This window comes from Gallus gallus, chromosome 20, assembly GCF_016699485.2.
Source record: "Gallus gallus isolate bGalGal1 chromosome 20, bGalGal1.mat.broiler.GRCg7b, whole genome shotgun sequence".
Classification (NCBI taxonomy): Eukaryota; Metazoa; Chordata; class Aves; order Galliformes; family Phasianidae; genus Gallus; species Gallus gallus.
This window is the reverse complement of record NC_052551.1, coordinates 13,873,289-13,886,500: the sequence shown is the minus strand read 5'-3', so window position 1 is coordinate 13,886,500 and position 13,212 is coordinate 13,873,289. Positions and strand designations below refer to the sequence as shown.

At 40.6% G+C, this 13,212-nt stretch overlaps 2 protein-coding genes across 42 annotated transcripts in view; one reads left to right on the top strand and one right to left on the bottom strand.

The window, feature by feature from the left end:
- PTPN1 (protein tyrosine phosphatase non-receptor type 1) overlaps positions 1 to 8,438 on the top strand; it is a 41,704-nt gene extending 33,266 nt beyond the window's left edge. For 12 of the 14 annotated variants that reach the window (NM_204875.2, XM_046902792.1, XM_046902794.1 and 9 more), the window contains 4 exons: positions 300 to 509; positions 1,189 to 1,350; positions 1,948 to 2,183; positions 4,922 to 8,438. In NM_204875.2, the coding sequence (NP_990206.1) occupies positions 300 to 509; positions 1,189 to 1,350; positions 1,948 to 2,183; positions 4,922 to 5,126 (813 nt within the window). In that variant the 3' untranslated portion in view covers positions 5,127 to 8,438. The remainder of the gene's footprint in view (positions 1 to 299; positions 510 to 1,188; positions 1,351 to 1,947; positions 2,184 to 4,921) is intronic. The other 2 variants (XM_015296330.4, XM_025142162.3) reach the window with 2 other exon arrangements.
- Positions 1 to 13,212, bottom strand: part of FAM65C (family with sequence similarity 65 member C) — a 229,984-nt gene that overhangs the window by 165,023 nt on the left and 51,749 nt on the right. For 15 of the 28 annotated variants that reach the window (XR_006931872.1, XR_006931874.1, XR_006931873.1 and 12 more), the window contains 8 exons: positions 12,909 to 13,111; positions 12,572 to 12,655; positions 11,615 to 11,705; positions 10,325 to 10,475; positions 9,040 to 9,077; positions 7,607 to 8,538; positions 1,032 to 4,605; positions 634 to 761 (listed from right to left, as the gene is read on the bottom strand). Coding sequence is in view for 7 of the 28 variants with exons in the window: in XM_040650768.2 (XP_040506702.1) it covers positions 10,375 to 10,475; positions 11,615 to 11,705; positions 12,572 to 12,655; positions 12,909 to 13,111 (479 nt within the window). In the remaining 21 variants the exon portion in view is untranslated. Of the gene's footprint in view, positions 1 to 633; positions 762 to 1,031; positions 4,606 to 7,606; positions 8,844 to 9,039; positions 9,078 to 9,447; positions 10,476 to 11,614; positions 11,706 to 12,571; positions 12,656 to 12,908; positions 13,112 to 13,212 lie in introns of those variants that run through there. The other 13 variants (XM_040650768.2, XM_040650771.2, XM_046902920.1 and 10 more) reach the window with 6 other exon arrangements.

The window sequence follows — 13,212 nt, the reverse complement described above, 5'->3', positions numbered from 1 at the left end:
ACACAAAGCTGAGCTGGTGCTCTCCTCCATATCATATAAACCAGATTTACTGCTAACATTTTTCCATAGGCACAAATTTGAAATTGACCTACAGCAATAAACAGTCGATGTTTGAAGCTATATAACTATCTGACATTTCAAGCTGCCTTTCTTAAGTAAGTAGGAGAATATTTGCTAGGAAAATGAATGTGGGAAGAATTGTATTTGCTCATTAGAACATTATTGTAAGCAGCTGTACTTTGAATAGTTTTTGACTTGTGTATCCAGCTAAAAGACTTCATAAGTACTGTCTTTTATAGACGCAGGAAACTAGAGAGATTCTGCACTTCCATTATACTACGTGGCCTGACTTTGGAGTCCCAGAGTCTCCTGCTTCATTCCTCAATTTCCTGTTCAAAGTGAGAGAATCTGGCTCGCTTAACCCTGAGTATGGACCTGTTGTGGTGCACTGCAGTGCAGGAATTGGAAGATCAGGAACCTTCTGTTTGGTCGATACGTGTCTTCTGCTGGTAAGAACTACTGTGTCTAGATGATAAGCTGTTTCAGTAGAGTTCCCTTGAAGAGTGGTTTCTTCTGGCTTACAAAGGGCTGTGGTGTTTTCTGTGGAGTATTCTTACACGTTATTTCTCTTACCTTACTCATATTCTGGTTTGAGACTGTCTTCCATTTTAACACTAAGGTAGATCTCATTCTTAACTGGCCATTTGAGTCCTGGGAAGAAAACTCCATGTTTTAGAGTGATTTGCAAGGATAGGCTTTACCTGTGTGGTTAAGAAAAATATTAGGTGTTTGCTAAATAATAGCGTAAGCTATCCTTAAACAGTGTAAAATACACCTACATGTTTCCTTTTACAGAGTCAACTTTACCATGTAGGCAGGGGGAAATTTTGGTTTTATTCTGTCACTGTGTGAGATCAACTAATACACAGCAGTCAGGACCTAGGTCAGAGTATCTATTTCTTAAATTATTTTACATATTACATCTTCAAAACAAGAAAGACCAAAAAAAAAGGGGGGTGGGGGAAACGCACAGGATTATAGAGACCCAGTGCAGTTTTCCATTTCTGTGGTTTTCCTCAGTGTATTAGTACTGCAATATGTAGGGTGGTCTGAAAGCTGTTCTGTAAAGCCAGTCATCATATTGAATCTCATCAGAGCATAAAGTACGTTTCAAATTTTTATCTTCAGATGGACAAACGGAAAGATCCTTCTTCTGTGGATGTTAAACAGGTTCTCCTAGAAATGAGGAAGTACAGAATGGGACTTATACAGACAGCGGATCAGCTTCGTTTCTCCTACTTAGCTGTTATTGAGGGGGCAAAATTCATTATGGGGGATGCTTCAGTGCAAGTGAGTATTACTGACTGCAGAACCAGGTGTATAGTAGACTGCAACACTTTTTTTTTTAACTATAGCATATAAGTGGGGTCAACTGAACAGAAAGGAGCTTTAAATTCCTTCAGCTTCAATAAATTTTTATATTATGCAGCACTTAAATACAACACTTTACTATCTGACTTCAGAATACTTCCTGTAGCCCTATAGAGCAATAGGTGGTGCCTGTGTACTTTTCCGCACCTTAACTGCGGTGTAGATTGGCTGCATCTGCCATGTCTTTCATCAGCTTTCTAATATGACAGAAGTTTAACTATTGTGATGAATTCTTACAGCAGAACTAGCAACATAGGTCCTATTTCATGCTGTTTAAAATTTCCAGACATAGATTAAGATTTCTTCCTTTTATAGCTGATGTCTTCAGTGTACTGCAGATAGCTTAGATTTGGTATTGTTTTTGTATCTTTTTTCCTTTTTTTTTTCCAAATGCAAATGAACAGACATGCTAAAAATAAATGAGAAGGTAGAGTGTAAAGCCACTGCCAAGTTAGTTACAGTAGTTTACATAAAATAAACAATGGAAGACATAACAGGGCATTTCCTTCCCTGAAGGAACAGTGGAAAGAGCTCTCCAATGAAGATCTGGACCCACCACCTGAACATACCCCACCTCCTCCCAGACCACCGAAGAGAACCTCAGAAATGCACAATGGAAGGATGCACGAACATGCAGAATTCTTTCCTAAGCATCAAGTGGTAGAGGAAGAGATAAGATGCTCAGTCAGCACTGCTGAAGAGACGGTTTCAGATGGCAGAGTTTTTTCATCTGTACCACTGATCACAGACAGGTAATTCATTTAGTTTCCCACTTCAGCTGGTTCCAAGCTTGTTCATAAATGGCATTTCATATGGAAAATCCTGAACAGATGTTGACTAAATTAGTATAATAGCAGTTCCAAAACAAAATCTGCACATACTTTTCCATAAAGTTCTTTCTCTTTTTTTTTTTAAATGAGATCCTCCTGTAGTGAGAGAAGTGACAACAGAAATAGATGGCGTAGTCTCAATTCACATGTGATGTGTATGTTACATTAAGTTACACAGGAGCTCTTTCACTAGAGGTGGAATTAGCCATGGAGCTGAGAGCTAGGCTGACCAGCTGTAGCTGTACTTAGAAATGTGAAATTAATTCTAAGCAAAGTTGCTTTTGATGAAAGGAGTAGAGTGTAACCTTAATTGTCAGGTGTGACAAATATGCAGAAGTGCTGTGTGAAGAGAGGTGTGACAGTGGAAAAGCCCAGGTTGCTACCTGCTAGCCACTAGATGTCCCTCCTGCTTTATCTGAGTGGCGTAGAGCTGGATGAAGTCAGCCTAAATGTTAACTAATTTATTCAGAACAGCCAACAGAAAATAAACATTTTAGAATAATTTTTAAAGACTGCCTAGTACCACTAGAGATGATTAATGAAAAGTTTGATTTTCCCCCACTAGCTGGTCTTCTAAAAAGACATATTCAGCTTTGTATCTGGGAATACTGGAATAAAAATACCGTGCTGCAGAAAATACTGAAACTTAGTAAAGTTTTTTCAACAGATGCAGCTGGCAGACTTGAGTGAATGACTGCAAACTGGAGATTGGTGGTATAGGTTCCCAGTAGCCTTCCTTCAAAATAAACCTCCTCTTAATTTCACAGAGCAGCGCATGGAGGCTGAGAACATGAGCTGAACCTGTTATCTCTCCAAATTCTGCAGGAGGCAGAGATAAAATGAAAGTATTCTTTGCCTGCTTAACTGAAACAATGTTTAAATTGGGATTTTATTTTTTAATTCGGTGGGGGAGATTTGAGAAGTGAAATACTCAAATTCCAAAGGCCTTTATTAAAAAGAAAGAAAATCTTGGAAGTAGGAATAGGCATAAACAAAGATAGGCTTGCTCAGCCTGGAGAAGAGAAGGCTATGAGGAGACCTCATTGCAGCCTTGCAGTATTTAAAAGGGGATTATAAAAAGGAGAGGAATCAACTTTTTACTTGAGTAGGTAGTGGTAGACAAGGGGAGCGGTTTTAAGCTCAAGGAGGGAAGGTTTAGAATGGATTTAAGGGGGACATTCTTTACAGAGGCAGTGGTGAGGTGCTGTCACAGCTGCCCAGAGAGACTGCGGATGCTCCATCCTTGGAGGTGTTTAAGGCCAGGTTGCATGGGGCTCTGGGCAGCTGTGGCTAGTACCAGATCTGGAGGTTGGTGGCCCTGCATCTGGTGGGGTGATTGGAATTTAGTCCTTGGCATCCCTTCCAATCCAAGTTATTCTGTGATTCTGTTATTCAATGAAGGCTTAGCTACAAAAGATAGAAGTACTTACAATAGTAGCACCTCCCTCCTTTCTTCCATCAGTGACAGGACAGTTCTGTTACCAGAGTACTTGTCTGGGATGTGAGATACCAGCTAATGCTTTCTGTGCCTAATGAGGAATATGGATTGAAAGCTGGTATCTTATGTCATTAGCTGTATAAATCTGAATTTATCAGTGGATAAATGATTTCCTAAAAATTCTTTACGCAGTTCAGTCTAGATGAATATAAGGCGTGTCCAGCTCAGAGACATGCATCACTTTTATTACAGGCACTAGTCTGAGGCTGGGGCTGAGTCATCCTCTGGAACTGCTTGTCTTCCTCATTAATTATGAGGCTGATTTGGACCAGACTTTTCCTTGTTACTTTGCTAAAGTGAAATCCTATCTTATGCAGTGTTTGACATTAGAAAAGCCTGGGATTTCAATCCTGAGATCCTTAATTCCATAGCAGTACTGTAGCTGCAAGATGAGGCTTCCTTTTGATCACTGCTGTTGTCCTCACGTCTAGGACAGTGAGTCCAGAAGGGATGCAAGAAAAACATGCTAGACAGGAGGGGGATGGGCAGGTTGATATGAAAAGATGAGACAGGAAGAAGCTGAAAGTGGAGCAGTGGGACATGGACAAGCTGGCAGAGGTGAGCAAAGAAGAGGCAGAAGTCCTAAGCATGGGCTTTTTTCCTGCCCAAGTAGTCTGTTGCCTGAGATGACAGACTGCTGAGTTCTATACTTCAGCTGCCAGCAGATGTATAGGAAATCCCTGTGCAATGCAGCTCCCAGCTGGTTACCACTCTACTTGTTCTCCCAGCTTGGTGATGTTCTGCTTTCTAAATTCAGATGGAAGAAGCTGTACAGTAGATCTAAAAGTTCCGGTTAAGAAGCTTCTCTGGGTGTCAGTATACTGTCAACATGATGGAGGTTTTTATCTAGGAAAAAAAAGCATTAAAGAGTATTTAAGATGGAGAAATCTTCAGTTCCATCATTAAAAGCCATCACAGTGCTCCCGGCCACTCTTACGATAGCACAAACAAACCATAATTTCATCAATTTCTGACTCTTGGAGCAGCTGTGTGATTTCAGAACCTTGATGTTCTCCTCAGCTGTATCTAGGTTGGCCCTTTCTCGTCTCAGTGGCTGTGGAGGTAGCAGATGAGCAGTGGAAGTAAGAGATGGTTAAGGCTAGGTCAGCTCATTCTTTAAAGGGGAAATCCAATACTGAACAGTTATTTATTTGTCCTTAAGCACTAGTCAAGACACTGAAATTCGGAGGAGAACTGTTGGTGAAAACCTGCACGTCACAGCCCACAAAGAAGAGTCGAAGTCAGAAAGTGTAGAAGAGGATGATGAGAACATGATGACAACTTGGAAGCCGTTTCTAGTGAATATATGCATGTTCACTTTCCTCACAGCAGGAGCTTATCTCTGTTACAGGGTATGTTTTCATTGATGGACATGCCAGCACAACTGACCCTGCAGAAAACACCAACAATTTGATCAGTTTGTAATAAGCTTCTGTACAAGAAAGCTCCTTGAGGCACGTGAGCCTCATCTCAGCAGAGATAGATCTTAGGTTAAAAGGCCAGAACTTTGGTTAGGGCTTAAAGAGAGAATTGATGCACTAGGGTTTTATCTAGCCCTGTGGTCCCAAGAACATGATATTCTAATCTCAGGGCCTTAAAATATTCAGGAGTAAGCAGAGAAAATGCCAAATAGTCTGTTTTTCTTTTTTTCTTTTTTCTTTTTTAACTGAATAATAGAATTACAACACATTGTTGTTTTTAGCCTTTTTTAAAAAGCCAGTCCTTTTTCTTTTGTGATTCAGAAAAGCGAGGCACAAGCGAAACTTGCTTGTACTCTCTAAGTGTTGTAACCAAATACATCACTTGAATCGATGAGTTCCCAAAAAAAGAAAAATAAACCCACATACATGAAGAATGTAAACCTTTTGGAAGGGGTAGGGGGCAGCTATGGTTGGGTGGGTTTTTGGTTTGGTTTTATTTTTAACTTGCTTCATCTGTTAAAGACTGAGTTGTGGGCAGTGCCTGTGGTATTGATGTATTTAATCTTGGCAAAACTTTTCTGAGAGAGCTTATTGTTTTATGCTGTTTATAGAAACAGGCTTCTGCATTTGCTCAGGGTATGCCAACATGTCCAGCTCTTTTTTTTTTCTTTTCTTTTTTTTTTAAAAGAAATGTATCTTCTCGTTGACTTTTGTTGCGCTCTACTTGCACATATACCTATTTACATTGCACCATCCTTTGTAAAGCTGTTTTTACATTTGTATTCTGGGTTAGGAGAAATTAAGGGGAGGGAAAGAAACAGGAAAGAAAATTCAACCAAAACATGTCCACCAGCATTTTGAAGCTGTTCAGTTGGCATTCAGAAGGACCAGTTCATAAACCTCATCATTTGGAATGTAAAACGCAGTTTCACTCTACATCTGCTTTGTAAGGAATAGTGTGCTTTCTGCCACAGCCGGGAGGTGATGTACTCAGAGGCACTGCAGGTAATGAGCAGCAAAGCATGTCAAGAAAACCAGAGCCGTCAATCCTGTGGCAGCTTCCTTAAGACAGAAAGTTCAACAGAAGACATGTTGGTCTCAGAACATAACGGCTGGCTTTTGATGCAAGCATTTGTGTGTTTTGCTTATTTTAAAGCAAAGATTTAAAATACTGGTTTAGTTTGGCTTGAAGATACGCTGTTTGGTGACCACTGGACACAGAGTTGTTGATGGATAAGCTTGGCACCTCTGCAGACACGGTTGTTGCTATCCTCAGTAATGTAAGCTAAGAGATGGGTGGTTCTGTTCTACACCATGCTGTGTTGGGGGTTCTGCTCAGCTGGAGCCCAGCGCTTGAATAATCTGAGTGCTTGCAAATAAGGATTTGGGTGCATTGGTAGAACTGTGACTGCAAGCTTGCATTGCACTGAGCAGTCTTAGTCAATGCTGCTCCTCACATTAGTACCAAATTATTACGATTTAATAATAGCAAAGAATTATTTGCTGATGTCATGGAACAGAAGAGTTAAATTCACTGCTGAAAGATGTAGTGAAGGAAACTAAACCATGTCGGCTGATCTGCAACAGCATTGTTAATCAGTTCCTTTTGTTTTTAAATGCTTTATGGCACTTAACCACCATTCTCAGTGCAAACATCACTGTGGAGTATCTTAAGTCTCTTTCCACTCCACGTTTTATTTTTGCAAAGCTGTCTGTAGGTGTAGCTCTTTTCCTTCAGTGAATAAGGAGGTGAAATGGGGGGGAGCGGGGAGCTGTTTCTCTTCTGTCTTTTGTTAGGCTTGCATCAAGGGCTTTTCACAAGTACAATACTAAATCCTCAGGTAGTACTGGGAATGGATACTTCACCTGGGAGACTGTTGGTCAGACCAGTACTGGAAAGGAGGAATGTTGTAACCAGTCAATATCTAGTGGTATTACTGGAATCATGAAAAATGAGTATAGAAAAATGGTAATATATAATGGCTCATCTGTGTATTTAAGATACAGTGTGTGATTGCTTTCTCCCCACTGTTCTCTCCATCATCTGGTAGAACACTGTTCTAAAGCAACGTTTATACATCATTTGTATTAGAATGCATGTAAAGTCTTCTAGTGTCCTGATTAAATACCATGTGCTTGAAAGGTGAAAGAAGTTCTATTTCTGCTTACTGATGTGCCCAAATTATATTTGCATGAACTGATCATTAAGTGGCTGTGGTTCAAAGGGTGCTGCTGAAATTATCTTCGTTCAGCGATAGATCGACTTGGTGTTTATCAGATAACATGTACTCGCCTGATACTTGGCATGACTTCCTATTAAATCTCTGCGTATTCAGCGTAACCCGATTGTTAGCATGGTTCATTTCAGCTGAGTGAGTATAGTACAGACATTCCAGAGTGTGTAGTAAGCCGTATTCACACCTCACCTCTGCTCATGGGTGGCAAAGCAGGAGTTGGTGACTTCAGAGCTGCACTGGAGGACAAAGAACCTTTCTTTGCAAGACTGCCATAGTGTGTGTTAATCTGCAAAGACAGCTTCTTAAGTGGTGTCATTCTGCTCAAAAAAAAAAAAAGCCAAACAGAAAACAAACTGTACTGTTCCCAAGAAGAGATGTTTTAAACTTTAGCCTGGAGGGGAAAATAAAGAATCTTCCCTTTTGAATCCAGCATAATTCAGTTGCACCATGCTTACAAATTACTGCAGTATGAGAAAGTTCCTGCAGAGGAAGTTCTGAAGACCCTCTTTTCTGCCTCTGTATTTTTCTTCTTTCTGTCACCTGTTCCAAATCCAGGAGAACTTACGCTGTCCCAGTGAGGTGTGGATAGGGCTTATAATACTGAACTGTAAACACTTTTGTTTTGGTGTCCTGTATGTGTATGTAGTAGTTTGGGTGTGTATATACAGTAGCATTTCAAAGTGGGTGTATTGGTTAACCTGTTCTTGGAAAATGGACAAATATCTGTGTTAAACTTGTTAGAAAGTTAGTGAGCTGCTCTGCTATCTGCCTTAAGCAAATATTTACGCATCAGGTCTTTCTTTTTTTACAGATTGCCATAGAATAAACTTTTCTAAAAAATTAAAAACCAAAAAAGTTAAATGTTTTGGTATAATACATTTTCAGGTATCTTGTCTTTTGTGTAAGCCACTGCAAAGACCTCAGAAGTTATAGTAAAACTGTACAGTTTTCTCAATTTCCCAGACAAGTTTTCAGTTCCCATTTCAGTTGTAACAATAAAACTCTTTTTTTAAAGAACGTACCCGGTTCCCATCGCTGTGTGTTTCCTCAGTGCCAGAGAGCCACCGGCGCCTGCTTTGAATTACTCGCAAATCTGCACTGAACAATGTTTATTTCTCTTCCTGGAAAGGGTTTGAAGCGTTACCGTCAGAGCTCCAGGAAGAGGAGTGCCCCGTTCCGTTCTGTGCCTCTCCCTGCCACGTTTATCCTCCCCTCCCAAGTCTTTCATTTTAAGCAGTTAACATTGAAGTATGCGGGATCAGTAATTGCTGTAATATATACAACATAGTGACTCCGTTACAAGTTTGTGCAAGAGTTTCTGTTGCGCTTTAGCCAGGGAAGGACTACAGGATCGTAGCACTTCCAAGCTGTTTGAATTAATTACCTTTTTGTTTAGATTTTTAAGAAAGCCACAACTGGAGAAGTGCTGGAAAAGAGAATTTTCAGTAGTTCCACAAAGCGGCGCTGAAGCAGCTGTGGTAGCACTGCACTCTCTCTGAGCCCGCCCGCACCTCCCTGCTTACAGCCCAGGTCGGAGCCCCGCACAGCGCCCGCCCCTCTCACCGCCCCTTCCAGGGCAGGGGAACAGTGGGCAGCAGTTGCCAGGGCAGCAGGGAACTTACCGAGGCGAGGAACGCCTGTCCCGTACTTGTTAATAAATCTATAAATGAAAAGCAGAGTTACATACATTAAAAGGAGAGTTACGAAATCTATGAGCAGCCACCTCTAAGTGTGGTTAAAGTTTGCTATGGAATAGCATGATCTGAACACTGCAGTTCAGAGCTCATTAGTGAAGAGCTGCAGGGTTTCAGGATGCTGCACGTTACATTCCAAGGGCAATACTGACAGCACAGCAGCAGCCTGGCCTGCTTGCACTGTGCAAGCCTGAAGCTGGCACAGGAGATAGGAAGTAGGTGGATGACGTACTTACTGGACACACACCCTGACTTGGTACGCAGAACCTTAACTGCTGTTCATATGCACCTCTCCCCATCATTCTGTCCGTACACCCGTGTAAAGGACATGCAGGATTTGTCTCAAGTTTTATTAGAAGTCCAGAAAGTATGAAATCCAACAAATAAATACTGAATAAAAAAAGCATTATATATAAAATATATACACACAAGCGTTTTCAAGTATTTTACCTGAAGCCAGACTTCATGTCATGGTTACCCTCCCCAGCATAAAGTAAGTGGAGAGTAAGAAGCCTGGCAGTGGGCAAGCGATTATACAAATCTTGACCTATGACTAAAGGAATGTTTTTTTTTTTTCCTAAAAAACTCACGCAGCTCTATCCCTATGGCAGACTGATTTGTACATGGCTAACATGATAAGTAACTTCCCCATGTAAACTGCAGAGGATACACGCTATTTGTCCTTGCCAATCCTTGCTCAAGCGTGTCCCAAATTGCACTGATTACAAAAAAAAAAAAGGGGGGGGGGCTTTTGAAACAACAAGCCATTGTTCCTTCTGCAACAAAAGTCTATTAAAAAAAGAAACCACCAAGCAACACTGCTAGATTTTCTAATTCACATGGCAGCTGATAAAGTAAACAATCAGCTGTCAGCAAGGTTGTAGATGGACTGTTGAAGCACCATCATTTCATTCCTTACAGAAATGCAAACAGAGCAGATGGTACACATCTGTGAGATGGAGGCTTCACGCATGCTGCAGCCTGGTTTGACATTCCTATGGACCCGAGTTTGTTTTTTCCTTCAGCATTTCAGATTATCAATGCTGAAAGTGAAAAAAAAAAAAAAAAAAAAAAAAAGGTATATTCCAGTCTATTTGATTTAGATTGCAAACTGTGTCCACTTTGGAAACAAAACTATTATCAGTAGACAGCATGTACATAGTAGGGTGTAAGTAAAGAAGCTGATAAACAACATAACTAAACCCTCGTGTACCCTTAAGCGGCTGTGAGGACAGTGTGACTTAGCTCCCTTAAACTCCACAACTAAAATACTGTGATCTCAATTTCAGCCTCCTGTTGCACAGCATCCCTTAATTCACAGCAAATCCTGTCCATTTTCTCAAAGGCTTGTCGTCCCTTTTCACCTATGGAGAAAGAAAATACACCTTATACTGAGGAAAAGAAAGCAGTTACAAACAACCTGAGAAAAGCAATAGTGAGAAATACTTCTGTTGTGACTTGGTACAGAGCTAATAAGAACTCTCAGTAGTGACAAATCTCTAAAGCAGTGGTGTTCAAAACCCTGCTACAAGTCACCATGGGAAAACTAAATTTAAAAAACAGTCAGGCCCTCTGTAAACATTTCCACATGATTAACAGCACAGAGCATCTCAATTGGAAAATGTGTTTTGTAATGCATGTGACTCTTAGTATTTCTGTGAAGTCAGTCTGGAGATTCCCAGAACTGAGTGTGACTCTTAACTATTTTCAGGAAGAACAGAGCAGGGAAATTACCACCATCTCCCAGATAACTGCATCCTCCCTAGCAGCTAAGCCTTTCAGGTACTTATGCTAGACAATTCTCCTTTGCCTTCAGTAGAAGTACAGATACCAGCCAGTAGCAAAGAACATCAACATTTGATTAGCAGCTCAACTCCGCGGTACATTCACTGTTTTCAGGTGAAGTAACACATACAAAACAATTCTGTCTATACTTAATAGCCCTCCGGTATTCAGAATGCATCAGTTTGTAGGAAAGGAATAAGAAAACTACAAGGAGCCAGTTCATTTGCGGGTGGCTACAGGTGATCACCAGGCCAAAGTATTCTGTTGTTGTTGCAATACATAAAAGATCTTCAGTTCAGCTAATGTCACAGAGCTAGAACCAGTGCAATTTCAATCCCTTAGGTTCAAACAGCATTTTTACAAAAGCTAGAAGGGGAAAATCGCTGATGCCAGTACTACCATAAAGAAGTACTCCAGCAGCACTGTCAGCAACTTCAGTGCTTATCTGCCACCCCTTCAAAAAATTTAGTGGTTCTTAAAGCACCTTATCCTACCTGGTTCTACAAACTGTAATAGAAGCCTTTGGTTATTATGTGTGGCACAAAGTTGGTTATTGTATGTGGCTTTTTAGTCGTATGAAATAGCTGTTCATGAAACACTCCCATTGTCTAGGATGTGTTCAGGCTGTACAACACAAACAGAGCTTCAGACCTTTCTAGTTTCGCACTATTTCACACTACTTTTTGGAATCTGCATTTTAAGTTGCATGAAGACTTACCAAAGGACAGTGTTGTTTCCCTGGCTGCATTCCTTACATCCTCTGTTTCAGATTGGCACAGGTGGGCAACCTGCTCAATACTCTCTATGCCCTATTTGAGAAAAGTGCAACGGTAGCCTTTCAGCAAACATTCTGATGAACACTTTTTCAAAGTAAACACATGCAAACTAACTCCCATTTCTTCTTGTGCCTGACTGTGATCTTTCCTTTCTCCCCTAAGGTATCATCAGCATGGACTTAATTTTTCTGAGCATGATATCACTTCTGTTTCATCCTCTCTCTCCTGTTTTAAGACATAAAAAAGTGTTAAAACCTCTGGCCCCCGGTTCACTGCTGCAGTACTGTTAAATTAGCATAAAACAATCTGGACCTTCACTGAAAAGTTGTGCCATGGCAACACTTGCTTAGCAGATCTGACTTTCAGAGTAAGGCTTGCTTGTCAGGCCTATCTTATGACTACGTTTGTAGAAACTACTATCAGTAATCCTTTGCGTGCAAACTTACTACAGACTTGTGGCTGTTAGGTAGATTTAAATCTATTCAGACAATTGCTTATAATAGCAATACAAATACTGTTTTTATTTTCTGACTATTATCAGCTATTATTAAAATAAAATTAACTGATTTATCTTCTACAGTTAAAGAGTAAGAACTGACTCCATACAGAGGCGACTCCACTGCTCATTCTCCCCCATACCACACGTCCTCAGTCAGGCACTATCTGCTGTGGTAATGCTGGAGAAACTAGTAAGCTCCCTTTCTACCATTTTGCCGTGCCTGTCAGATTAAACTGAGACACCCCTTCTACCTGCTGCTTTTTAATAACAGCAGTAATAAAAGAACTCTGGAAGGCAGAGAATTCATTAATTCCAGATAAAAGGAAGATGAAAAAATAACCCAGATTTAAAAGCAATTTGCCAGACATGGCAAGAAACAAGTAGAGCTATAAATACTTACTCTGAGATTTTTAAGGGCCAAACATGCAGCTTGCTGAAGTCTTGCATCACAGCCAACTAAAACATCAGTGTAAAAAAGGAGAGCCTGAAAGACAACAGAAAAGTTTTATACCTTTCAGTATAGTCAAGCACTCAAATTCAGACCGACATTAGCTTTGCTTTATCTATATGAAACTGAATAAAGGATATAGACAAAATCACCTGAGCACTGATGTGGTTTCAGTCCGAGGTAATAGATTAATGAAGTGCACAGAGGGTAAGAGTACTATTTTAAGACAAAACAAATAGCATACATTTCAGCACCCAATTAGAAAAGCTGAGAAGAAGTAAGTTGTAACCTTTTCCCTAAAGTTCTTGTTTGCTGCTGCACGGGAGAGGCAGGATGTGGCTGCTTTGCTGACGCGGTGGTTGTCATCAAGCTGTAAAATCCCAAGTAGCCACAAAGACTGCGGCAGAGGCTGGAGCCGATTCAGACGCTTCCCTTTCAATTTTTTAAGGGTCTTCAGCCGTCCAGGGCACTGTAGTTCCTCAATTAGCATCACTGCATGTGAAAGGACTTAACATCACCACATGGTAAATTAAGGCATTTCCACAACAAGACTAACTCCTCTCTAGCTCTGCCTCTTTCAGCCACATGAAGTT